The sequence below is a fragment of the Phocoena sinus genome, chromosome 16 (assembly GCF_008692025.1).
Source record: "Phocoena sinus isolate mPhoSin1 chromosome 16, mPhoSin1.pri, whole genome shotgun sequence".
Classification (NCBI taxonomy): domain Eukaryota; kingdom Metazoa; phylum Chordata; class Mammalia; order Artiodactyla; family Phocoenidae; genus Phocoena; species Phocoena sinus.
Window position 1 is genome coordinate 15,287,008 of NC_045778.1, and position 26,974 is coordinate 15,313,981.

A 26,974-nucleotide genomic window follows, 5' to 3' on the forward strand; every position below is an offset into this window, starting at 1 on the left:
TAATCCAGTACTGAGCAGTCAAAATGTAAGGTTCTAAAAGGCCAATTAACTGCAAAAAGAAAGAAGAGTTAATCTATAGCTCATCAGCTTCTAAACTGAATGTCCAGCAATACTTCACCAAGACTCAAGCAATGCACTAGATCAGCAGTTTTCAAACTGTTCTGGGAAACCCCAAGGTCCTACAGAGAAGATTCTGGGACTGCTAGGAGGTGAAATGGGTGACAAGGTAGGATAGGAAGCCAAGGGCTCCTCACTCCCTTCCCACTCCAGACTAGTTTCACTTTGACCTGTTTTACGTATTAAAAGGCCTACATAAAATTTTATTTGGAAACAGGGCTCTGCTGCTGAAACAAAAGTAAACCATTGTACTGTTGTCATTTCAATGCTGGTTACTGATCAGAAAAATACTTGTTTTTTTTCTGACACTGGAACTAAACCGCATGAATCAATCCAACTAATCGATACACTCTGTGAGGACAGACTAGCCTTCATCCTCGTCTTCACACGCCCAGGCAATGAGCAGAGGTCTACCTATGACGGCGATTAGCAAAGTGTCGGCTGAATACATGTTGTTTTCGTCCCCAAAATAATATATAAACAGAACAAGTTATCAACTGCTTCCCAGGAAGTTCACGGCAGAAAATTAAACAGACTATTTACACTGGAGTTGATAAGACTTGTGGTACATTTAGTCCTATACTTTCTGAGTTCTCCAGTCTCAGTTTTTTATTTTAGCAATTGATTTGGGTTGAAATCCATCTCAAGTGTAATCATATCTCCAAATTTTTACTGAATTTAATTTCTTGGGATGTTTGCTACATGACATAGTAAAGGTGTTGAAGTACACCGGGCATGCTATTCTAATTTCCCTGAGAAACCCTGAGTGATTGATTTTGGGATGATAACAGCTCCGCTCTCATAATTGACTATTTAAAAAACACTTTTGATATTACAAATGATAAAAACAAGCAAACAAAACCCCACCCAAACCAAACAAAATACACAGTTGAATTTCCCCCAGAAGGAAGGAGGAATCATGGAATCCACTCAAACCCCTTGGTGTGGACGCATGCCAATGAGGTTTGCTCTGGGCCCCTGAATGCTTCCTCCCTTCAATCTGTTCACCCCTCTGTGTCACTCTTCACAGCCCTTCAGGCCTCTCCTTCCTTCTTGCCTACTGAAAAGAGAACTTGATAAACCCAGCCATGCTAAGATGCTGCAGGTGGAAGCAATTTAATGTTCCACCCTACCCTTGCAAAAAGGCTGGCAGGTAAGAAAAATCAACTCAATGGTGTCACATTAGTGACCTGGACACCTGTGAGAGGTTTCTCTCTTCTTCAAAAAGTTTTTTATAAAGCCAGGGGAGACTTGATCTTCTCAGTACCTTTATATTGACAAAGCATGACAGATAAAATGGCCCCTGCCCTCCATGAACTTAACATGTAGTGGTGACATTTATAGGTTGTTTTTCTTCTAGAGACAATTTAATGATGTGCATGAACCCCAATACGAATTGTAGTTACTTCTTCCCTTGCTACTCTAACAGAGAATAAGCCAGATGTGATCTGGATATACTACGCCCATATGGCAGATTTCTTCAGCTACCAAACAAAAGGTAAATTCTTCAGCCTGACATTCAAGGCCTTCCATGACCTGAGTTCACCTGCCTAGTCATCCTTATTTCTCACTAATTCCCAATCATACACAATTAAACCATTTCAAGCCCTTGCATACCCTATATTTTTATGCTTTTTAAATATATATACTGCCATGGAAACAAATACCCCAAAACCTACTGGTTAAAATAATAAACATTTGAGAGACTTTCAAGATGGCGGAAGAGTAACATGCGGAAATCACCTTCCTCCCCACAAATACATCAGAAATACATCTACACGTGGAACAACTCCTACAGAACACCTAATGAAGGCTGTCAGAAGACCTCAGACCTCCCAAAAGGCAAGAAACTCCCCACGTACCTGGGTAGGGCAAAAGAAAACAGAATAAACAGAGACAAAAGAATAGGGACGGGACCTGCACCAGTGGGAGGGAGCTGTGAAGGAGGAAAGGTTTCCACACACCAGGAAGCCCCTTCACTGGCGGAGACGGGGAGGGGGCGGTCGTGGTGGTGGGGGGTAAGCTTTGGAGCTGCGGAGGAGAGCGCAGCAACAGGGGTGTGGAGGGAACAGCAGAGAGATTGCCGCAAAGAGGATTGGCGCTTACCAGCACTCACCAGCCCGAAAGGCTTGTCCGCTCACCCACCGGGGCGGGCGGGGCTGGGAGCTGAGGCTCGGGCTTCGGTCGGAGCGCAGGGAGAGGACTGGGGTTGGCGGCGTGAACACAGCCTGCAGGGGTTAGTGCGCCACAGCTAGCCGGGAGGGCGTCCGGGAAAAAGTCTGGAGCTGCCGAAGAGGCAAGAGACTTTTTCTTCCCTCTTTGTTTCCTGGTGCGCGAGGAGAGGGGATTAAGAGCGCTGCTTAAAGGAGCTCCAGAGACGGGTGCGAGCCGTGGCTATGAGCACGGACACCAGACACTGGCATGAAACGCTAAGGCGGCTGCTGCTGCAGCCACCAGGAAGCCTGTGTGCGAGCACAGGTCACTATCCATACCCCGCTTCCAGGGAGCCTGTGCAGCCCGCCACCGCCAGGGTCCCATGATCCAGGGACAACTTCCCCAGGAGAACGCATGGCGCGCCTCAGGCTGGTGCAACGTCATGCTGCTGCCGCAGGCTCGCCCCGCATTTCGTGCCCCTCCGTCCCCCCTGGCCTGAGTGAGCCAGAGCCCCCGAATCAGCTGCTCCTTTAACCCCGTCCTGTCTGAGCGGAAACAGATGCCCTCAGGCGACCTACACGCAGAGGCGGGGCCAATCCAAAGCTGAACCCTGGGAGCTGTGCGAACAAAGAAGAGAAACAGAAATCTCTCCCAGTGGCCTCAGGAGCAGCGGATTAAATCTCCACAATCAACTTGATGTACCCTGCATCTGTGGAATACATGAATAGACAACGAATCATCCCAAACTGAGGCGATGGACTTTCTTGTGATTTTGTCTGTATAACTTTGCTTTTACCATTTCTCCTAGGGTTCTGTTTTTTTGGTATAGTTTTTTAGCGCTTGTTATCACTGGTGGATTTGTTTTTTTGGTTTGGTTGATCTCTTCTTTCTTTCTTTTCTTTAAATTACTTTTCAATTTTTAAAAATTTTTAATAATTTTTTTATTTTATTAATTTTTCCTTCCTTCCTTCCTTCCTTGCTTCCTTCCTCCCTCCTTCCTCCCTTTTCTGCTGAGCCGTGTGGCTGACAGGGTCTTGGTGCCCCACTTCGGTGTCAGGCCTGTGCCTCTGAGGTGGGAGAGCTGAGTTCAGGACACTGGTCCACCAGAGACCTCCCGGCTCCACGTAATATCAAACGGCGAAAGCTCTCCCAGAGATCTCCATCTCAACGCTAAACCCAGCTCAACTCAACAACCAGCAAGCTACAGTGCTGGACACCCTATGCCAAACAGTGAGCAAGACAGGAACACAACCCCACCCACTAGCAGAGAGGCTGCCTCAATTCATAATAAGGTCACAGACACCCCCAAAACACCAAGGGACATGGTCCTGCCCACGAGAAAGACAAGATCCAGCCTCATCCACCAGAACACAGGCACCAGTCCCCTCCACCAGGAAGCCGACACAACCCACTGAACCCACCTTACCCACTGGGGGCAGACACCAAAAACAACGGGAACTATGAACTTAGAGCCTGTGAAAAGGAGACCCCAAACACAGAAAGTTAAGAAAATGAGAAGACAGAGAAACACACAGCAGATGAAGAAGCAAGGTAATAACCCACCAGACCTAACAAATGAAGAGGAAACAGGCAGTCTACCTGAAAACGAATTCAGAGTAATGATAGTGAACGTGATCCAAAATCTTGGAAATAGAATGGAGAAAATACAAGAAACGTTTAACAAGGACCTAGAAGAACTAAAGAGCAAACAAACAATGATGAACAACACAATAAATGAAATTAAAACTTCTCTAGAAGGAATCAACAGCAGAATAACTGAGGCAGAAGAACAGATGAGTGACCTGGAAGATTAAATAGTGGAAATAACTACCACACAGCAGAATAAAGAAAAAAGAATGAAAAGAATTGAGGACAGTCTCAGAGACCTCTGGGATAACATTAAATGCACCAACATTAGAATTGTAGGGGTCCCAGAAGAAGAGAAAAAGAAAGGGTCTGAGAAAATATTTGAAGAGATTATAGTAGACAACTTCCCTAACACAGGAAAGGAAACAGTCAGTCAAGTCCAGGAAGTGCACAGAGTCCCATACAGGATAAATCCAAGGAAAAACATGCCAAGACACATATTAATCAAACTATCAAAAATTAAATACAAAGGAAAACCATTAAAAGCAGCAAGGGAAAAACAACAAATTACATACAAGGGAATCCCCATAAGGTTAACAGCTGATCTCTCAGCAGAAACTCTGCAAGCCAGAAGGGAGTGGCAGGACATACTTAAAGTGATGAAAGGGAAGAACCTACAACCAAGATTACTCTACCCAGAAAGGATCTCAGTCACATTCAACAGAGAAATCAAAACCTTTACAGGGGCTTCCCTGGTGGCGCAGTGGTTGAGAATCTGCCGGCCAATGCAGGGGACACGGGTTCGAGCCCTGGTCTGGGAAGATCCCACGTGCCGCGGAGCAACTAGGCCCGTGAGCCACGACTACTGAGCCTGCGCGTCTGGAGCCTGTGATCCGCAACAAGAGAGGCCGCGACAGTGAGAGGCCCGTGCACCGCGATGAAGAGTGGCCCCCGCTCGCCACAACTAGAGAAAGCCCTCGCACAGAAACGAAGACCCAACACAGCCAAAAATAAATAAATTTATTAAAAAAAAAAAAAAAAAAAAAAAAAAACCTTTACAGACAAGCAAAAGCTAAGAGAATTCAGCACCACCAAACCAGCTTTACAACAAATGCTAAAGGAACTTCTCTAGGCAGGAAACACAAGAGAAGGAAAAGACCTATAATAACAAACCCAAAACAATTAAGAAAATGGTAATAAAAACATACATATCAATAACTACCTTAAATGTAAATGGATTAAATGCTCCAACCAAGAGACATAGACTGGCTGAATGGATACAAAAACAAGACCCATATATATGCTGTCTACAAGAGACCCACTTCAGACATAGGGACGCATACAGATTGAAAGTGAGGGGATGGAAAAAGATATTCCATGCAAATGGAAATCACAAGAAAGCTGGAGCAGTAATTCTCATAGCAGACGAAATAGACTTTAAAATAAAGACTATTATAAGAGACAAAGAAGGACACTACATAATGATCAAGGGATCAATCCAAGAAGAAGATATAACAATTGTAAATATTTATGCACCCAAAATAGGAGCACCTCAATACATAAGGCAAATGCTAACAGTCATAAAAGGGGAAATCAATAGTAACACAATCATAGTAGGGGGCTTTAACACCCCACTTTCACCCATGGACAGATCATCCAAAATGAAAATAAATAAGGAAACACAAGCTTTAAATGATACATTAAACAAGATGGACTTAATTGATATTTATAGGACATTCCATCCAAAAATAACAGAATACACTTCTCAAGTGCTCATGGAACATTCTCCAGAATAGATCATATCTTGGGTCACAAATAAAGCCTTGGTAAATTTAAGAAAATTGAAATCATATCAAGTATCTTTTCTGACCACAATGCTATGAGACTAGATATCAATTACAGGAAAAAAATCTGTAAAACATACAAACATATGGAGGCTAAACAATACGCTACTAAATAACCAAGAAATCACTGAAAAAATCAAAGAGGAAATCAAAAAATACCTAGAAACAAATGACAATGAAAACACGATGACCCAAAACCTATGGGACTCACCAAAAGCAGTTCTCAGAGGGAAGTTTATAGCAATACAATCCTACCTCAAGAAACAAGAAACATCTCAAATAAACAACCTAACCTTACACCTAAAGCAATTAGAGAAAGAAGAACAAAAGAACCCCAAAGTTAGCAGAAGGAAAGAAATCATAAAGATCAAATCAGAAATAAATGAAAAAGAAATGAAGAAAACAATAGCAAAGATCAATAAAACTAAAAGCTGGTTCTTTGAGAAGATAAACAAAATTGATAAACCATTAGCCAGATCATGAGAGATTACTACAAGCAACTATATGCCAATAAAATGGACAACCTGGAAGAAATGAACAAATTCTTAGAAAAGCACAACCTTCCACAACTGAACCAGGAAGAAATAGAAAATATAAACAGACCAATCACAAGCACTGAAATTACAACTGTGATTCAAAATCTTACAACAAACAAAAGCTCAGGACCAGATGGCTTCACAGGTGAATTCTATCAAACATTTAGAGAAGAGCTAACACCCATCCTTCTCAAACTCTTCCAAAATATAGCAGAGGGAGGAACACTCCCAAACTCATTCTACGAGGCCACCATCACCCTGATACCAAAACCAAACAAAGACGTCACAAAGAAAGAAAACTACAGGCCAGTATCACTGATGAACATAGATGCAAAAATCCTCAACAAAGTACTAGCAAACAGAATCCAAGAGCACCAGGATCAAGTGGGGTTTATCCCAGGAATGCAAGGATTCTTCAATATACGCAAATCAATCACTGTGATACAACATATTAACAAACTGAAGGAGAAAAAACATATGATCATCTCAATAGATGAAGAAAACGCTTTTGACAAAGTTCAACACCCATTTATGATAAAAACCCTCCAGAAAGTAGGCATAGAGGGAACTTACCACAGCATAATAAAGGCCATATATGACAAACCCACAGCCCACATCGTTCTCAATTGTGAAAAACTGAAACCATTTCCTCTAAGATCAGGAACAAGACAAGGTTGCCCACTCTCACCACTACTATTCAACATAGTTTTGGAAGTTTTAGCAACAGCAATCAGAGAAGAAAAAGAAATAAAAGGAATCCTAATCAGAAAAGAAGAAGTAAAGCTGTCTCTGTTTACAAATGACATGATACTATACGTAGAGAATCCTAAAGATGCTACCAGAAAACTACTAGAGCTGATCAATGAATTTGGTAAAGTAGCAGGATACAAAATTAATGCACAGAAATCTCTTGCATTCCTATACACTAATGATGAAAAATCTAAGAGAAATTAAGGAAACAACTCTCATTTACCATTGCATCAAAAAGAATCAAATACCCAGGAATAAACCTACCTAAGGAGACAAAAGACCTGTATGTAGAAAACTGTAAGAAAGTGATGAAAGAAATTACAGATGATACAAACAGATGGAGAGATATACCATGTTCTTGGATTGGAAGAATCAACATTGTGAAAATGACTATACTACCCAAAGAAATCTACAGATTCAATGCAATCCCTATCAAACAATGGCATTTTTCACAGAACTAGAACAAAAAATTTCACAATTTGTATGGAAACACAAAAGACCCCAAATAGCCAAAGCAATCTTGAGAAAGAAAAACGGAGATGGAGGAATCAGGCTCCCAGACTTCAGACTATACTACAAAGCTACAGTAAACCAGACTGTATGGTACTGGCACAAAAACAGAAATAGAGATCAATGGAACAGGATAGAAAGCCCAGAGATAAACCCATGCACCTATGGTCACGTTATTTTTGATAAAGAAGGCGAGAATACACAATGGAGAAAAGACACCCTCTTCAGTAAGTGGTGCTGGGAAAACTGGACAGCTACATGTAAAAGAATGAAATTAGAACACTCCCTAACACCATACACAAAAATAAACTCAGAATGGATTAAAGACCTAAATGTAAAGCCAGACACTATAAAACTCTTAGAGGAAAACATAGGCAGAACACTCTATGACATAAATCACAGCAAGATCCTTTTTGATCCACCTCCTAGAGAAATGGAAATAAAAGCAAAAATAAACAAATGGGACCTAATGAAACTTCAAAGCTTTTGCACAGCAAAGGAAAACATAAACAAGATGAAAAGACAACCCTCAGAATGGGAGAAAATATTTGCAAATGAAGCAACTGACAAAGGATTAATCTCCTAAATTTACAAGCAGCTCATGAAGCTCAATATCAAAAAAACAAACCCAATCCAAAAATGGGCAGAAGACCTAAATAGACATTTCTCCAAAGAAGATATACAGATTGCCAACAAACACATGAAAGGATGCTCAACATCACTAATCATTAGAGAAATGCAAATCAAAACTACAATGAGGTATCACCTCACACCCGTCAGAATGGCCATCATCAAAAATCTACAAACAATAAATGCTGGAGAGGGTGTGGAGAAAAGGGAACCCTCTTGCACTGTTGGTGGGAATGTAAATTGATACAGCCACTATGGAGGTTCCTTAAAAATCTAAAAATAGAACTACCATACGACCCAGCAATCCCACTACTGGGCTTATACCCTGAGAAAACCATAATTCAAAAAGAGTCATGTACCGCAGTGTTCATTGCAGTTCTATTTACAATAGCCAAGACATGGAAGCAACCTAAGTGTCCATCATCGGATGAATGGATAAAGAAGATGTGGCACATATATACAATGGACTATTTTTACTCAGCCATAAAAAGAAACGAAATTGAGTTATTTGTAGTGAGGTGGATGGACCTAGAGTCTGTTATACAGAGTGAAGTAAGTCAGAAAGAGAAAAACAAATACCATATGCTAACACACATATATATATGGAATCTAAAAAAAAAAAGGTTCCGGAGAACGTAAGGGCAGGACAGGAATAAAGACGCAGATGTAGAGAATGGACTTGAGGACACGGGGAAGGGGAAGGGGAAGGGGAAGCTGGGATGAAGTGAGAGAGTGGCTTGGACATATACACACTACCAAATGTAAAACAGACAGCTAGTGGGAAGCAGCCGCATAGCACAGGGAGATCAGCTCGCTGCTTTGTGACCACCTAGAGGGGTGGGATAGGGAGGGTGGGAGGGAGATGCAAGAGGGAGGAGACATTGGGATGTATGCATATGTATAGCTGATTCACTTTGTTATAAAGCAGAAACTAACACACCATTGTAAAGCAATTATACTCCAATAAAGATGTTAAAAAATAATAAACATTTATTATCTTATTATCAATTTCTACAGGTCAAGAATTTAGGAGGTGCTTAGCTTCGTGGTTCTGGCTTGGAATTTCTCCAGAGGCTGCCATCATGCCTAGGTTTGTGGATCCGCTTCTGAGTGCTCATTCGAAAGTTGGTGCTGGTTGTGGGGCAGAGGTCTCAGTTTCTCTCCACATGGGTCTCTTCCAGGACTGATGGGAGTGTAGTTGCTGGCTTCCCTCAAAGTCAGTGATCCAAGACAGAGTGCTTAGGTATAAACTCTCCTTCATATCTTAGCCTCACAAGTCACACGGCATCATTTCCACCATACTCTATTCATTAGAAGTGAATCCCTAAGTCCAAATTCAACGGGAGGAGAATTACGTTCTACGTTTGAAGAAGTGTGAAAGGATCTGTGGACATATTTTAAACCACGGTGATCCTCCTGCTCCACTGTTCTTTCTGTTCCCTGTTCGGAATGCCCTTTCCCATATCTGCAGAGCCCAATCCCACAAGACTTAGCAGCACCCCTGGTCTCTTCCTACCAGATTCAAGCAGCACTCTGAACCTCTGTCGGGGCAATCAAAAATGTCTCCAGACACTGCCAAATATTCCACGGTGAACACAAATTACTCCTGATTTAGAACCACAGTTCTAGATGTTAAGTTCTGTGATTCATGTTTTCACCCCAATATTAAAAAGTTTTAATATGTTGATGTAGTCACTACTCTAGGAGAATAAAACTTTATTCTTTCAGTCTTTATGTTGCTGAGGACCCTGACTTGTCCTGTCCAACCTTCCTTAGGCCCCCCTTCATTCCTCTGGATGATTCTAATAGCCTTTCAATAAAGTCCTCCACCAGTTTTGCTATTGTTTCTTTTGCTTAAGTTATCACCTGTTGCTTTTTTACCAAAAAGAAATGTAATTAATAAAAACCAGCTCATACTTCAAGCCTGGCTCAAATACCCATCCTCCCAGATGTTCCTGGATGGAATTTATCTTTTCCTCCCTTTCATATTTCTATTATAATGCTCTCCACGGCCTGCTAGTAGAGTCAGGTTTACATATACCCAAACCTCCCCTCCCAAATACCTCCCAGGGCCAGACATGATGCCCAGAATAGTACAGGCTGGATGTAACTGTGAATGAAACCGATTTTCACGGGGGGCTTTAATACAAAGAGATACTCCAAGGGATCACATCACTAGGGAAAAACAGTTTTCAGGCTAGGCTGGCAAAACTTGCTCTCAATGTTTTTTTGTTATTTCACGTTTATTAGAGGTTGTAGTACAATGAGGAGGTTGATCACTCACTTTGGATGATGACTGATTACTTTCAAATCCTGTCTCATTCACCATGAGACCTTGGGCAAGTTACTTAACTGTTCTGTGCCTCAAATTGCTCATCTGTAAAACGGTGGCTATTATAATACTACCTCATGGGGTTTAAAATTAAACAGATCAACTTGGAGCTGCTCTAGCTGATTCAGGAGGTTTAGGAGAGGGAGCCCCAGAGACTCACTCACTTGGCATCACCCCCACTGGTTGCAGCCTCTCAGGGCATCAACTCAGGAACCTAGGGCTCTCTAGATGAGCTCGAGACAAACACCAACAGCCATTTCAGTGGTTCTACTGATAATGAAGTTGAACTGGTAAATAATAGCTTACCCAATGCAAGGTGGCTAGTTAATTGTAAACCAGGGACTAGAATCCAATTCTCCCAATTCATAAGCTGCATGCTCTTTCCACTAACTCTGCCAACTCTAGTCCTGTTGTCAACTACTCCTACTTAGTTTAACTTATTTTTTTGAACTGGCATTAAGGTCCTGCATGTGGTCCAACGTACCCTACCTTTCCCCTACTGCCACTTTTACTTCAGCCATGCTAATCTTCTTGTTGATTCTTAACAATAGGCTAACTGCCTATCCAATCCATTCCTTTCCACAGACTTCCATGACAACTAATCTCCCTTAAATTTGAATGGTATAAAATTAAACTCCTCCAGGAGCCTGTTGGATAAATTGACTTCTATTTCACTTATTTCCCCTAGATTTGAAAAATCTTCCTATTATGACTTGTTCTCACAGCAAAGATATTCATAGTATATAATTCTGCACTGCTTAATTCATCATTTCAGGAATAAAAAGATACAAGGCCTTTTGCTCTTGTCGAAAAATTGCTGTGTAAAAGTTCTCATACCCCTCACAGATCTCTCACAGCACTTAAAATCAGATGCTTAATTGTGTTACACTGACTGTTTTTTTATATTGCCCACTGTTATTTTATGTATTATTTAACCTTTTCAACTAATTTTTTAAGTTCACTGATGGTAGGTAGGGATTGTTTTAAATGTCTGTATACAGATACATCTGTGTTATATATACAGGAGTCAAGTTTAAGCAGTAATCCACATCAATATTCTCTAATACAGTTGATCCCACCAACTACAATGTGAACTTCTCTGGAGTAAGTCTTCTTCTTCTTCTTCTTTTTTTTTTTTTTTTTGCGGTACGTGGGCCTCTCACTGCTGTGGCCTCTCCCGTTGCGGAGCACAGGCTCCGGATGCGCAGGCTCAGCGGCCATGGCTCACGGGCCCAGCCGTTCCGCGGCATGTGGGATCCTCCCGGACCAGGGCACGAACCCGTGTCCCCTGCATCGGCAGGTGGACTCTCAACCACTGCGCCACCAGGGAAGCCCAAGTATTCTTCTTAATCGTATAAACCCCAGGAGTGCATAACATAGGGTTCTTATATTAGGACAGTGAGTATATGGACATATCTTAAGTATCTCTTAAATTCTTATGTACTGTAATTCCAGTATGTTCTCAACAAGCAAAAAATAAAAATGGGACAAGGGTTATAATTTCTTTTAAGAATATATATGTATGTATATACACATATCACACACATATATATCAGCTGTATCTTCTCATTCCTTTCTTTCTGCATTTGTTTCATGCTACATGTCAGGTCATGAAAACAACTGAAGGCCCTGGGCTATGTGTTACATGCATTATCTTTTTGAGTAATCACAACTATCCTATGAGGTAAGTACTATTTCTAGCTTAAAGATGTAAAAAAAAAACACCAAAAAAACCCCCAAACTTAGATGAGGTTAAAAAAAAAACCCAGCACCATCACACAGCTAGGTCATGGCAGAGCTAGAATTTAATCAAGGTCTAATTCCAGAAATCACACTCTTAACTACCACGCAGTGTGACCCAGGGCAAGTCTCCTACATTACATTTGTTTAGTGGGGTTACTAGGAGGACTATTTTAAGGATTAAATGAGTTAGTTCATGTGTTTAGCACAATACCTTACACATAATAAATACACAATAATCCTCCCTCATTACTATTATGACAGGGTTAAAAGTCAAACAACACATGCTCCCTGCCCTTGAAAAATCTAACTTGTGGTAGGTGGCAGAATCTTTAAATGGCCCCCCCAAGATCTCCTGTCCTATGAATATGATATCATGCCTATGACTATGTTACATTATAGTCAAAAGAGATTTTTCCAGATGTAATTAAGGTTACTCATCAGTGGACCTTGAATTAATCAAAAGGGAGATTATCCTGGTGGGCTACATCTAATCACATGAGCCCTTAAAAGGCAGTTTTCTCCAGTTGATTGTGGATAGAAAAGTCAGACAGATTCAAATCCTCCTTAAGGAGAATTTGGATGTGTCAGGTTATAATGAGCTATTACTGGCTTTGAAGAGTGAGGGGGCCACGTACAAGGACTGGAGGGTGGTCTCTAGGAGAGTGACCCTTGGCCAATCAACAAGCATGAGAAACTGAATTTTGCTGACAACCTAAAAAGGACTGGAAGCGGATATTCCCAGAGCCTCCAGATTAGAGCCTAGCCTGGCTGACACCGTGATATAAGCCTTGTGGGATCCTAAGCAGAGAACCCATTGAAGCCCATCCAGACTTCTATTCCAAAGAAATGTGAGATAATGAAAGGGTGTTGTTCTAAGTTGATGGTAATTTGTTACGCAGGAGCAACAAATTCATAAAATTAATACATAGGGGAATACAAAAATACAAACAAGGACTTCAGGCTATAAATAGAGGTACATATAAAGCACGAGGAAGGAGTATAACTTCGCCTAGATGGAGAGGTTGAGGAGGGTACAAAGTCTGTGAATTTAGTGGTGCTACCATTTTGAAGAATGAATAAAATTTGCTGACTGTGGGTTGAGAGGAGAATGCATGAAGAAGAGGAGCAGAAAAGATATTCTAGGCAAAGAGGGGACAGCATAAGAAATGAAGAGCAAGTAGAAACAGCACAGATTGTCGAGGCAACGTCCAAAAGATGAGAGCCATAAGAGGAAAGCGCCTAGAAGGGTATGGCAGTTGAAGCTGGGTTGTGATGTTTCCTGTGAACTGTGGAAAGAGGTTTGGACTTTGACTCCGCTAGCACTGGCAGCACATTTTAAAGGAATCTTTTAAAATTAATTGAAAATATCTGGATTGAAGATTTGACAGGGTACATGTATGTATATATACACTTCTACTTTTATATGTAATAAATATAAAACATATGTTTTAATACTTAAGGTGAATAGATGGATAACTCTTGATACTTTTTCTCCCCTTTAAGGTAAAATTAAAATTGCTGCAACTAATTAAGTTGAAAATGTGTTTCTCAGTTGGCTAAATTCAACAAAAATATATCCATTCACACACACAAAAAATTGTCTTCTTTTGAGTAAACAAAAATAAAATATATCTTGATACAACACTCAGAAAAGTATTCATTTTCAGCAAAGTGATCTATTTGGATATCTTGCAACATGTTTATGATACAGCATAATTATGTATATATAAGATCTTTTCAATCTATCTCTCCTTTAGTAGTTACATTAGGAGATTACCACATCTCTCAAAGCAAATTGCTGCAATTTAAAACACAATTTTACCAAGATTTGGAATGACTTTGCCTATCAAACATGCCAGGATTGGTATTTTTTCCTATCTTGAGATAAATAAAAATGTTAATATTTCTTTAATAGTTAAATTTATGTTATTGGAAACTTAAGGTATTTTGCTTCTGTGAGCACATTGATTAGCAGTCCTCTCTCCTTAGAGAAAGGGACGTTTCTTCTAAAAAGGAATGTTAAATATTTCTGGTCACACTACAGATTTAGAAGTAAAATGCTGAAATAATATATTTGAGCCAGGATTGCTCATTTCTCTCCCTCTTCCCTGAGGTGCTCCATGGGAATAAATTAAGTACTGAGGGAGGTGCATTAAAATGAGTCTCCTTGTGGCTAACAGCAACTGAGTATCCTAGGTCCCTAATTTATTATCAGAGTAACTTAAGCTCTGGGGAAATTATGCACCACTAACCTAAAAACTAAGGATACTTCAATGGATTTTCAGAAGAATACAGTGTAAGAGGATTATATACAACATTGTAATAAATGTAAGTTATACCAAGGCTTGTGAATATTAGTCTTACAATAATTAGCACCAGCTGCTGGGTAGTATGTCTTTCTCTGTTTAACCTGATTTCACAACACTGTTTACTTCTACCAGTCTATAGCCCAGAGGGGGTACCTAAAGGAAAAATCTAGAAAATGCTTTCATGAATCACTTCTTCTAAAATATAGAAGTTTTAATCACATGACCTTGGCTTCCTTATCAATCTCTAATACTTAAAAAAAAATATATATATGTATCCATGATATAATACTTTCTAATCCAGAAGCTTGACCCGCATTTAATTAAAAAATAAAAATTATAAACAATGCCAATCATATAAGTATGTCATAGAAAATAACATATCTGACCATATTTTCAACTGAAGTCTCATCTCTTAAAAATTCAAAGGGGCTTCCCTGGTGGCGCAGTGGTTGAGAGTCTGCCTGCCGATGCAGGGGACACGGGTTTGTGCCCCAGTCCGGGAAGAAAAATCAAAGGTAACACTTTTCTAGTATTAACTTAGAATATGCATGATACAGAATAAACCATTTTTATTATAACTATTATTAGCAATGAAGCAGTTACACATAAACATGTAAACATTTACAAATAGTAATGTCTTTGAAATGTAAATGCAAAAAGTCAACTCTATCTACATTATAGTTTAAGACTAATAGAACACCAAAGACAACTATGAGAATATAAATGGTCATCAGTTAAAGTTTAATTACTGCTCAATAATTCACTCTTTAAAAAGACAATGAGTTTTGATAAATTCTAACCACAGGGACAGATATTTTTCCTGCCAAAGCACTTCTCTTGCTCATGGTGCAGCATTCTATCTCTATCTAGTATGGTTGTTCCTCGTTCAAGGTAACACAGGTGATTACATTCAAATGGCATTTAACATAAACTGCACCAAACTGCCCTATAATTTCATTTTGTACTGAATTAATTAACTTCTCAGTAGGTGGCTGAGGAGCTGAACATAAGCCTAAAGAAATACTTGACTGCTTACCTACCTTACATGAACTGTCTCTAAATCAAGGAAGCTTCCATTTTAATAAACAGTACCCGGTAAAATACATTTAGTAGGAACCTAAAGGGTAAAGATAAGGCATTTATAATAAATGGATTTATTTTTCCCCATACATGCACGTCCATTTAAAAGAAGTCAGGGGGGCACTGCAGACAGTTAGGGAGGATTTAACAAAACTAACCACGAGTTGGCATGTCTGATATTTTTAAAGATTGTTTACCTTAGGAGGTGTGCATTTATAGTAACAAAATGCTTTCTTTGTCCTTGCAAGATGTTTAAATAAAAAGCTCATTACTTTGTAGCAATTAAAATACTATCTTAATGATGTTTTAAGTAATTTATATCCCAGAGCTTGAAATGTAATTTGCTAAGATATTATTATCAGATCATCTGAATTATAATAAAATACCTATTCTTTCTATTATGTATCTCCAATTATAACATTATTATCAAGATCTGACAGCTAACTCCTTGTTTCAAGTTTATTAGTCTTCATATATCAAGAAACAAATGAAAAGGACAAACAAGGAATGTAAAAAGCCAGCTCATAAAAAGCTGAAATGTTTTTATTACATGGTATATTTTTCTCTGTCATAAATTTCCGGTTTAGGAAATGAGAAAACAAATAGTTCTTTTGACAAACTCCTTGACAAAGTGTTTAACTCAGTATTTTTAGATTTTTGTTTAACTGTGGAAGGAAGGGAGAGGGAGGGAGGGAAGGAGGGAAGGATCCTTAACTTTTTATTATACCTTTCGAGGGGAGTGGAGAGTGGGGAGAACTAACATCTAATGAGTACCATGTCAAAAGAAGTACAGCTGAAGACTACAGTCGGATTTTAAAGGCTTTGTAACATACAGTAAGATGGGACCCCAGAAACAGCCTAAATAATTTTGGGGGGAGGTGGTCCTTGGTCAGGCTTCGCCTAAGTGTTTCTAGGAAGATGGGCTTCAGGCTTGTTTCAAAGTGCCCCCTAAGGGCACAACTGCTAGGTAATTTCTCTAAGAACAAATTCTGTTTCCTGTACAACTTAAATCCTTCTTGATATAATACGCATAAGGAGAAATGACAAGCATATAATTTAGAAGTTTTAACACTGGTTTGTTCTAAGGAAGGCTTTAACTAAAAAAACCCAAAAAAACAAGAATGCTTAGATGCCAGTTTCAGAAACAATTTTTCCTGCAGCATCTTCTAGCTCAATAATTTAGTGGCAACGACAGTTAAAATGCTGTCAAAAACAGCAGTGAGGTTTAAAAAATAAACAAAAATAATATCCATTAGATTTTTAATGTCATTTACGGAATCGGCAATCACTACTGAGATTTACGAGAGCCTTCTAGTTAGAAAAAACAAATTAATCCTACCTTTTTAGGTTTTCATACACTTGATTGTCTCTAAATTCTATCAGGCAAGCATATAGGATTTCCTTCTCATCAAATGCTATGTCTATCCTGGTGTCGCCAGTCACAAGAGACCTTTTGTATCATTACTCCCTTGAGTCCCAATTCTTACTAGGAGTCCTGGGTAAACACAAAAGTAACCTGGCAGTTACATCATTCTACATAAATGAAAAAAGACTCTGCTATCTAAAAATAATGAAAGGCTCCATTTAAATTAATGTTATTTTTTGTCAAGTGTTCATTTTACTTTAAATAATGTAGTTCCGATCCAAATAGAGTTCTTACAAGCTTTAAAAAGATCTCTAGAGATTATACACAGGGCAGTAATTTAATTCTTATATTTTCATTTGTTGCAATGACATTTAGGGTTCAGTGTGAATTGAAATTTTTAGTGCTGTTGCTGACACCTTAAGGAAACTGTTTTATTTTACTTGGAAATTCTGATTAGATTTTTAAAAATTGTCTAGCTGTTGTTTACAAGAAGCATAATTACTAAGAAAATGGATTTTTTAGTTCCTTTGAGGTATTCATTCTGTTGCTATTTATTCATCACTTGATTTCATAATCTTGTTTGTGTCACTATGATTAGTTGCTATGGAAATTACCTCCTATGGAAATGATTCCAATGTCATTGTTGAAAGAGTATGACTTTTAATGACAAATATCAGTAGCAGACATGAACCCTTACTAGAAAAAGGAAATCTAATTAAAAATTTTTAGATGGATTAATTCTGAAAATTATTATCATGGCCAACTTTTCTGATATTTTGAATCGGCCATGTGCTTTTTAAATAAGTACTGAATGAATCTTAAGGTGTTAATCAGCTACTCACTTCCCCAAATGCCGATGTCACAATAGAAATTAGTACCATGCATAGAAAAGTGGAAGTAAAGTACATTTCATCTACCTGTTCCTTAAACTAAAAAATGTTTTGCTTTACTTATGAGAGTTAATGTCAACAGGATTTCAGGGCTCATCAAGGAAACAACTTTGAACAGCACATTACATATTCCCTTCAAAAATGAAGAATTTAATATTCAAAAATGTATCTCAGGAATCTGAAAGGTCACTGAGTTAACTAGTGAGTTAAACAATAGATGAGAGCCAGTGGAGCATTAGATGAGAATTCCAGAATGCTAAGAAGAAATTTTCTTGGGTGGATTCTATAATTTGTGGTTTGAATAAAACTTTTGAAACATTCCATTAGTATTAAAATCCTCATAATGAGAATATGGCTCTTATTTAACACATTTTAAATTACTAGACAATCCCTCCCCAAAGAAATTTTAATGCTTTCTTCTGCCTAGTGCTTGTTCACTGCCTGGTACTAACTTAGGAATAAATTAACCCTTCCAATAATTGGGATATTGTCTAGAAACTGCCTCCTGCACTCTGCTAGAGAAATCCATTTCTTCATTATAAAACATTTTTTTTACAACTAATAGCTTATTAATTATTGATGTAAATCACTGTCATATTTACCTACATAATTACATATTACTACATCTATAGTGCTTCTGAATTAAGCCTCACAGTTACAGATTTTGTTAAATGTCTTAGACATTAAGGGTTTTCTACACGTGTGCCTGCAACCATGATCTAGGGTCCAAAATGTCTTTGATAGATTTCTGCCGTGGAGCTGGCACTGGCTTGGCTTCAAAATTGGTTTTAGTGTCTGTGTGCTCACCATCAGTTAAACTATTTTTCCTGGCAGGAAGAAGTTTTCGAGGAGCAGCCATTGGTTTCTGTAAGTGTTGCATTAGGGTCGATAATTTGGTATCCAAAGGTGAGGTCTGAGATACACTTGTCTTTTCCCAGTTGTCCTTAACCAATTGATCTGTGTTGCTCTGTGTTTTTAAGCTGAATGCAGCTTTACCAGAAGGAGGAAGGGGAGCTCGTCTCTTTTTCCCTTTCCCATCATGTAACTGCTTGCTTGCAGGAGATAATACCTTTTTCTTGATGACAACTTGGTGATTACCATCAAAGAGTGTGGCCCAAGGAGGCGGTGAGGATTCTTCATGCTGACCAATAAGGAACTCTCCATTTGTCTGTTCAATTTTTTTTTGTATTATATCAGTTAAACTTTCAAGTTTTATAGGTGAATCAATGCCTGTAATAATTTTAAGAAAAAATACATGGAAAAAAATTCAAAAGCAGTATATGCTTTGCCCAAGAAAGTTATTACAATATGTTATCTAAAAATAGTTATCAAAAACAGACTAGGATAAGCAAGTTTTTTTTTTTTTTTTAATGTGTTTACTTGTAAAAATAACCGAACTAATGGAACCAAAAAATAAGGAGATCAGGCTTCCCTGGTGGCACAGTGGTTGAGAGTCCGCCTGCCGATGCAGGGGACACGGGTTCGTGCGCCGGTCCGGGAAGATCCCACATGCCGTGGAGCGGCTGGGTCCGTGAGCCATGGCCGCTGAGCCTGCGCGTCCGGAGCCTGTGCTCCGCAACGGGAGAGGCCACAACAGTGAGAGGCCCGCGTACCACAAAAATAAATAAATAAGGAGATCATGTACTGTGCACTGCACACACACACACACACACACACACTTAAAGATATTCCTAAACAAATGTGTAAAATCCAGCTTTCAAAGGAGTAGAGCTACATCAGAATCTTTTTGAATTCTACAGGTTAAGTATTTATAAAATATCTTTTGTTGGATTTAAAATCTATTCTGACTTCTAGGTAAGAGTGGATTCCCTTTTATAAAACCCTGATATGTAAACTAGGAAAATGTAACTGGATTAGTATTCTTTCCTGTAGACCAGCAGTCTCTGTAATAGGGGAAAAATCCAAAACAAAAAACCCATGGAAACAGAGTGAAGCCTTAATACCATTTTGGTTATGATCCTTGGGAAAAATAGAACACAGATAAACGTCTATTACATGATATATTCAAATGTGTAAACTCAAATGTTTCATTTTAAATCCAACATTTTAAGGTATATGTAAGTGCAGGGACTCTGGTGGAAAAATACACCAGAATTTAGCTCTGACTTGTGCTTATTCACAACACTATTCATTGAGGCAATCCCACAAAGACAAATAACCTTCAAAGTGTGGGAAAATGGAATATTAATGAGTCTAGAAATTTAAAATTTTCCAAAGTATTAAACTTAACCAATTTTTTGGCCTGAGATGAAAGGGTCCATTTATTAATATTCATTTATCAATGCTACTTTAAAACAAATTTAATAAAATATGGAAAAAAATTACTGAACATAATTATATTTTAGAATCTCAAGTTTACATTTCAGAATTTTCATCAGCTACTTAGCTAATATTTATTTTCAGTGCACCCTTATTCATTTTGAAGCCTTAACATTTTTGTTTGATCTTAAGCATTCAAACTATGAAAAATGTGTATTCATTAATTTTGTATTAATTCATCTATTAAACATGAGTTCCTTAGACTATAATCATAGTCTTTTTTCATTCATTTTGACTGTGCCCTGAAAATTTTAGCATTTTAATGTCAACAGAATAAGCTGCTTGAGTAAGGACAATGTTGTTTTTGTTATCCTGCAGCTTAGAAAAGACAAACCCCACTTACTCATATCATGGTAGACTGAGGTTGCCTCTTTTGTCAAGAACAAAGGTGGTTTCCGTGGTGACATACTCTCAATTTTCATAAGTTCTTCACAACAATGCTTCCATTGGCCTAAGAAAGACAGAAAAAGGCACGCTAGTTTAAAACATAAATGTGAAGATGTATATTTAATTTTCAACAGATATTAACACACTTTTTGATTTGAAAAGTAAGTGAATTTATAAAGCATTATCTTAAAGAAGCTATAAAATCCTAGTACTTCCCATGATTTCAAAGTCTAAGTCTAGGCATAAAAGTACTCTATTTTAAATATAAATCTCTATGAACAGATATTAAGCTAAGATCTGTAGGCTATTAAATACTATACTACTTCACTAGATGGTCAATAACTAAAATCTCTATTTACAGCAAAGGTTTGTATAAATTCTCTCATTTTAAATATTAAATAAAAACATCCAGTATTTAAGACAGTTGAAAGGTAAAAATTAACTGAAATATTGTTACCTAGCAGGAAGTAGGAAAAAACGTTAGGAGTAGTGGTTCTCAAAAATGATTTTAACTTGGAAAATTTTAATTAAGAAATAAGAGTTGCTTATATAAAAATGATCTCTTGAGATGATTATCATGCCCTTTCAAAAATCAGGAAACTAGAAAAATGCTGTATTTTCATTTTAGTTAGGATATATAAAAACCTGTTACTATAAAGACAGATCACTCAAAATTCTAACTGGATCTAATCTGTTTTAGGAAGGACACGTTAAATAAAGCCATTAGGCATTCAGAATAATAATAAAAATACTCTTGAATAAGCTGTTTCAATTAAGTTAAAATTCAAAAGTGTGGACAACATTAATTTTTCTTGTAATTATGTTTTACTATGTTCATCTCAAAATAAAATTCTCAGATTTATTTCTCCTGAGTGGGTGTAAAAAAAATGTAACCTTTCCATCTTTATTGTGGACCTGCACGCTGGGTAACAGCTGTGCTAGAAACTATGTGTCTATATATTCATTATAAAAGTAAGTTATGGAGGTTTACCATTCTTACATTCTATCTTACATTAGCAGAAGAGTAAATGTAATATACACGTGCCTTTTTATAATGATTTATGATCTATATTTCTCTCATTAATTCTCAACCTCCATATTCAATATCCAACTTATTTTCCATGGCTTAAAAATTAAAGACACTTTATGTTTAGTCAAATTATCTATTTTTGTTGATTTAAGTCTAATTTACTGTCATGTTAATAAGGTAATATATGCATAAATTTAAAATCCACCACCTAATAGTTAAGAAACATAAAAAAACCTTTCAGTATGCTTAGAAACATAAAAAATAGTTAAGAAGCATGAAAAAAACCTTTCAGTATGTTTTATTACAATGCTAAGTATAGAATATGGTAAAAATTTCAAAATAACTCACACAGCAATTTATAAAGGGAATAAAATCTTGAGTTTGAGGCTTCAGAGGTTGCCCTGTAGAATTTAAATCTAGTAGGATCTGAGATCTGATAACTTATTCCACCTTTCTACTTTTTTAGATGAATATGTAAAAGCCAGCCTTTCCTTCTTGGGGGCAGGAAAAAAAGGCCTTATCTACTGGGAAAGTAATGAAACACTCTAAACCAGCAAACAATTCTCGGTCAAACCATAGACAAGTTATGTAGCGCAGTATTTTTTTCTATATTGATAGATGAAAGCTTTTCATTGTTAAACTGATAGCAGAATACTAATCATGTTGAAAACTGGAATATAAAGCCACATTATCCCATGTATTACAGAGTCATAGGTATAAATGTGGTATGTTCACTGGTCAAGATGTCACAATAAAACATTTACTTTACCAGTAAATAAATTTTACCATGCACAGTTAAATGTAATACTAATATGCTAACATAAAAATAAAGGCCCAATATGAAATATTAAATGGATACATTTTGTTCACATAAAATCTGTATATTGAAGATGTTTCCCACCATATTTATTGTTACAATGTTCCCAGTCAAGTTAAGCTGCTTATTTAACTCAGTATTTATATTATTAAATATTTGAAAAACTTTATCTTTGACTCACCATTCCTAGCTCTACCCTATTTGATCGTCCAAAGCAAGAGTCATTCCTCTTTTACATGTTTGTTAGCTCTCCAATATTAAAAATTAGCTATTACCTCCCCCTTGCCTCCCAACCTTCACTCCTTAGGCTGTTCTTCCACAGGCTAAACACACCGAGTTCCATTAGTGTTTTCTCATGATTTCCAGTTATCTCACCCTCACAATTTTATACTCTTAAGCTAAGTCAAGTAATTGAAATTTGTTCTAAGTATTAAATTACTGTTACTTTATTCTGCCCTGGATATCTATCCTTTACTTTGTTCTACACATCATATTTCACCTAAGATCATAAGAGGCTACACTTATCACTAGGAGGGTAAAAATTTTAAAGTACAAGTTAATCTTCAGGATAGTATAAACCCTTCCATCTTTGCTTCATACCTTCATATCTTACACAATGAATTCTAAACAGCAAATGTAATAGAATTTATACTTTAAAAATTAGACAGATTGGCAGATTTTATCCTCAAAGCATTAAATACTAAAAAAGTAGCCAGACCTGAGAACCTAATCGTCATCACTTTCTTATTACTTTGACACTATAAAAATGTCATGAGATTCTTATCCCTCTAAGTCCCTCTTTTAGCATGATAAATTATTTTACATAATTTGGGGAATGAAAACATGAGATCATCTAATAGTAGTTGATATCCAGACTATAATATTCTGGCATTTTTACTTTCCTTTACTCCTCCTTCCTGTTTTTGTCTACATAAAAATTATAAAATACCAGAATCATTTCTAAAAGTAACACAGTCTTTTTTATAAGACAGACTCTCTAAATCAGAGCATTTAGGAAAGCGGTTAAAATTTTAGCTGTGATCAGCAAATGAAAGGAAGTTGCTGCCTTTTAAGTTACACACCTAAGATCAGCTGAAATTTTAAAATAAAGAAATGTAGCGCATGCTAATAAGCCTGGAAGAAATATTTAAATATCTACTGAGTGCCAAAGGACAGTATTTAAGGAAAACAAGTTATAAAGAATCCAAGAAAGCCATGCAGAGAGTCCTCTGGTTCCCTGCAATAAACCTGTAACCTTTTCAGGCCTCAATTTTCTCATCTTTAGAGCAGTGGGAAAAAACTTCAACCTCACTGGGTTGTTATGAAAAATAAATGAAGCCATATGGTATGTGGAAGGTAATCAATAAATTTAGATCCCTTTTCTTCCCCCTCCTCAGCCATCAGTATAATAACTGACCAGGCCATGGATCAGAGAAGGCTTATAAAAATTAATCTGAGGACTGCAGATATTAACTGTTTTTAGAGTTCTCGGTAACAGCTCCTAAAATGTCCTAAAATATCTCCAGGATTATTTCTAGGAGTTGCAGAAATAACTTTCTATTATTTGGAAATGGCTCTACTTTTCAGTTCTGTAGAAAAGTATTCTAAAGACATAAAATTCTGATTGAATCTACAGTAGGCTTAGTTTGCTTAGAAACAGCCATTATCAATAGTCTACATCTTCAACATACAATTTTAATATTTTCCTGTTGATAAAATTCCTCCTTAAATTGAGAATATTAGAACTTCACATATTTTACATACTAGGACTCTATTACATTACTATCACATTGCTTTTATAATCCATGCCATTGAACTGTATTATTGAAACTGAAAAACCATATGTGCAGTTAAAAAAAAAAATCTCTTTGGATGATGTCCAAAATGATATAATAATGAATTGAGAGTTAACAGAAGCCTACATAAAAATGAATCTCCTTTTGAACATTTCAATATTTTATGATCATCACTACCCTAGAGAAGTTTTTTACTCCTCATGTAGTTTATTATTCCTTTGATCAAACACACTGCCTTAAGTAGTTTGACCGAATATTTTGAAAAAATGTGGTCTAGTTGTTTTAGAGACCAGAACTTAAAAGTAACAGGTAAGTATACTAGGAATTCAAAGGTACACTATACTATAATCAGTCATGCACTGGGGAAAGATGGAGAGAAAAAAGCATCAATGCACTGATGATATACTACCATTTTATTCAAGAGCATAACAAATTCTTGATACAAGCTATACAATTATAATATAATCTTAATATTTAGTTTGCTATGTACATCCCTTCATGTGACATGAATATACTACTAGAAAATCCAAATGTCAACTTACTAAGATCAAAGAGATGCTGCCAGAAGGCTTCCATCCACTTCTGAAGATCTTCTCTGTTGTCAGCTGCAAAAATATGAGTTGTAGCCTGTCCAGCAACAGGGTTGATGACAGAGAAATTATGGATTCTTTTCTTTTTATCTTTATCCATTGCCCGAATTCTGGTTTCCTAAATATTAAGACAAAACTGTTGTTTTACAAGAGACTATTTCTGTAATGATCGAATAAATGTTTTATTGCTTAGCTACCATATTTATACCAGATGTAATTACAATCTTATTGCTGATCGTCTGAAATTTAAAATATGTAATTTTGAGAATATTCAAGCTCATATCTAGAAGGTTATTTTAAAAATGCTTGATATTAAAAATACTGAGTAATATTTCAAAGTATACTACATATAGCACTTATGTTAAATTACATGAGATTAAAACATAATCTCTGTGTCTATCTCTTAGTTTAAGCAGGAGTTTGCTGTCTTTTATATACATCTTAAAATTTGCAATAAAACAAGTACAGTATAACTCTGAGTTATGTTAACTGTGTTTTCAACAGTAATAAAATAGAAGAATCAGTAAAGTATGTTTCTTATTCTAATACTCATGCATAGTATACAGTGTTATCAGTTAAAGCAGTAAAACCATAACTTAATGTTTACTACAGTAAACAATTAGGCTTTCATCATTAACACTTATTTCATATGTAACATTCATTTACAAAGCTCATAGGTAAAGATCCATAAAGTAATATAACCTTTATAATGGTAAAAAATTATTTTTTTAAAATGATGAATGCAACATTTTACAACAAAGGCAATGGTTTCATACACGTTGATAGTCTAAACCTTTTATCTGAGTGGTACTAGGTATGACATTGTGTGATCCTTCTTGTGCCTATGTGCAGAAGAGACTATTCCCAAGTCACACACAGGCACTGCTAAGCCACATGATAAGCGAGCAACTACATGTAGTTTCCAAGGAATCGTGGAAAAGAAAGTCTGGAATAGACCTATCTATTAAGCAAAGATAGTGATTTGGCTGCCTGGATAATGACTGACATGACATTTTCTACAGCAATGCTGTTCGTTAGAAATACAATGTGAGCCATGTAAGTAACTTAAGATTTTCTAGTAACCACATTAAAAAGGGTAAAATGAAACTGGTGAAAATAATTATGTAATAGTTAATATATTATTTTAAAATAATGTATTTTTTGTAACCCATATATTCAAAGTGTTATTTTAACATGTAATTGATAAGAAAAAATTTGAGATACTTTACATTCTTTTTTCACACTACGCCGCCAAAATCCAGTCTGTATTTTATACTTACAACATATCTCAACTTGGACTGGCCACATCCTAAGTGCCTAACAGCCACTGGTGGCTAGTGGCTACTGTATGGGGTAGAGCAGCTCTACAGCAGTATGGTTAAGCTTACTGTAATGCGTGTAGAAGAATACTTGGCTGGCAGTTACAAAAGCTGATTCAGAGTGGGAAGAAATTCTTCACTTCATTGAGTTTAGAGTGAAGAAAGTCTGTGTGCAGAGTCACACACCAAAATACACATTTAATGATGTCTATGTGGACATTATACAAGTAGGAAAGAATTTGGAAGAAAAGCTGTTCACTCCCTGAAAAACAGGCAAATATGGGCAGGTGAACACCATACAGGCTATATAAGAAGTTCTTTTCTGAAGGAAGGAACTCCTATTCAAAAATCACTTGAGAAAAAATGTATGCTATATAAAGTAGCAACATAACTTTGAAATTTTCAAGTATCTCAAAATATAAGGATTGATAACTTAGAGACAGTCTATCCTGTCATTTTTTAAAAAGCAGGAATGCGAGTGTCTTCAGAGGATTGTTAACACTTATGGCCGACACTGTAATTTTATCATAATAGGGTCTTTTTATACTCCTTTATACTTTATACTCCTTGGTAATAAACTTTGTGAATTAACTTTTTAAAGTAATTACTTATACAGTATTTAAAAATGCTGCCTAAATGGCATCTTTGGAGCCTGATAACATGTAATCAACCTCTTTAAATATAAAAGTTTATTATCACTAGCAGAGAATGACTTAAGCTCTCAGAAGAATCTTTGATATGCTTCTTTCAGACTAAATGAAAGCTGACTCAGAGACGGAGGGCTGGGGGGACAACCCTCTATTGCTGTATTGAAAAAAAAAAAAACCTGAATGATAAAATATGAAGT

General features: G+C 37.0%; 1 protein-coding gene across 1 annotated transcript in view; it reads right to left on the reverse strand.

Moving 5' to 3' along the window:
* Nucleotides 1-15,066: 15,066 nt before the first annotated feature.
* Nucleotides 15,067-26,974, reverse strand: part of RTKN2 (rhotekin 2) — an 88,051-nt gene continuing 76,143 nt past the window's right edge. The window contains exons 10-12 of the mRNA XM_032607302.1: nucleotides 24,761-24,926; nucleotides 20,532-20,639; nucleotides 15,067-19,078 (exon numbers count right to left, since the gene is read on the reverse strand). Coding sequence (XP_032463193.1) covers nucleotides 18,543-19,078; nucleotides 20,532-20,639; nucleotides 24,761-24,926 — 810 coding nt within the window. The 3' untranslated portion in view covers nucleotides 15,067-18,542. The remainder of the gene's footprint in view (nucleotides 19,079-20,531; nucleotides 20,640-24,760; nucleotides 24,927-26,974) is intronic.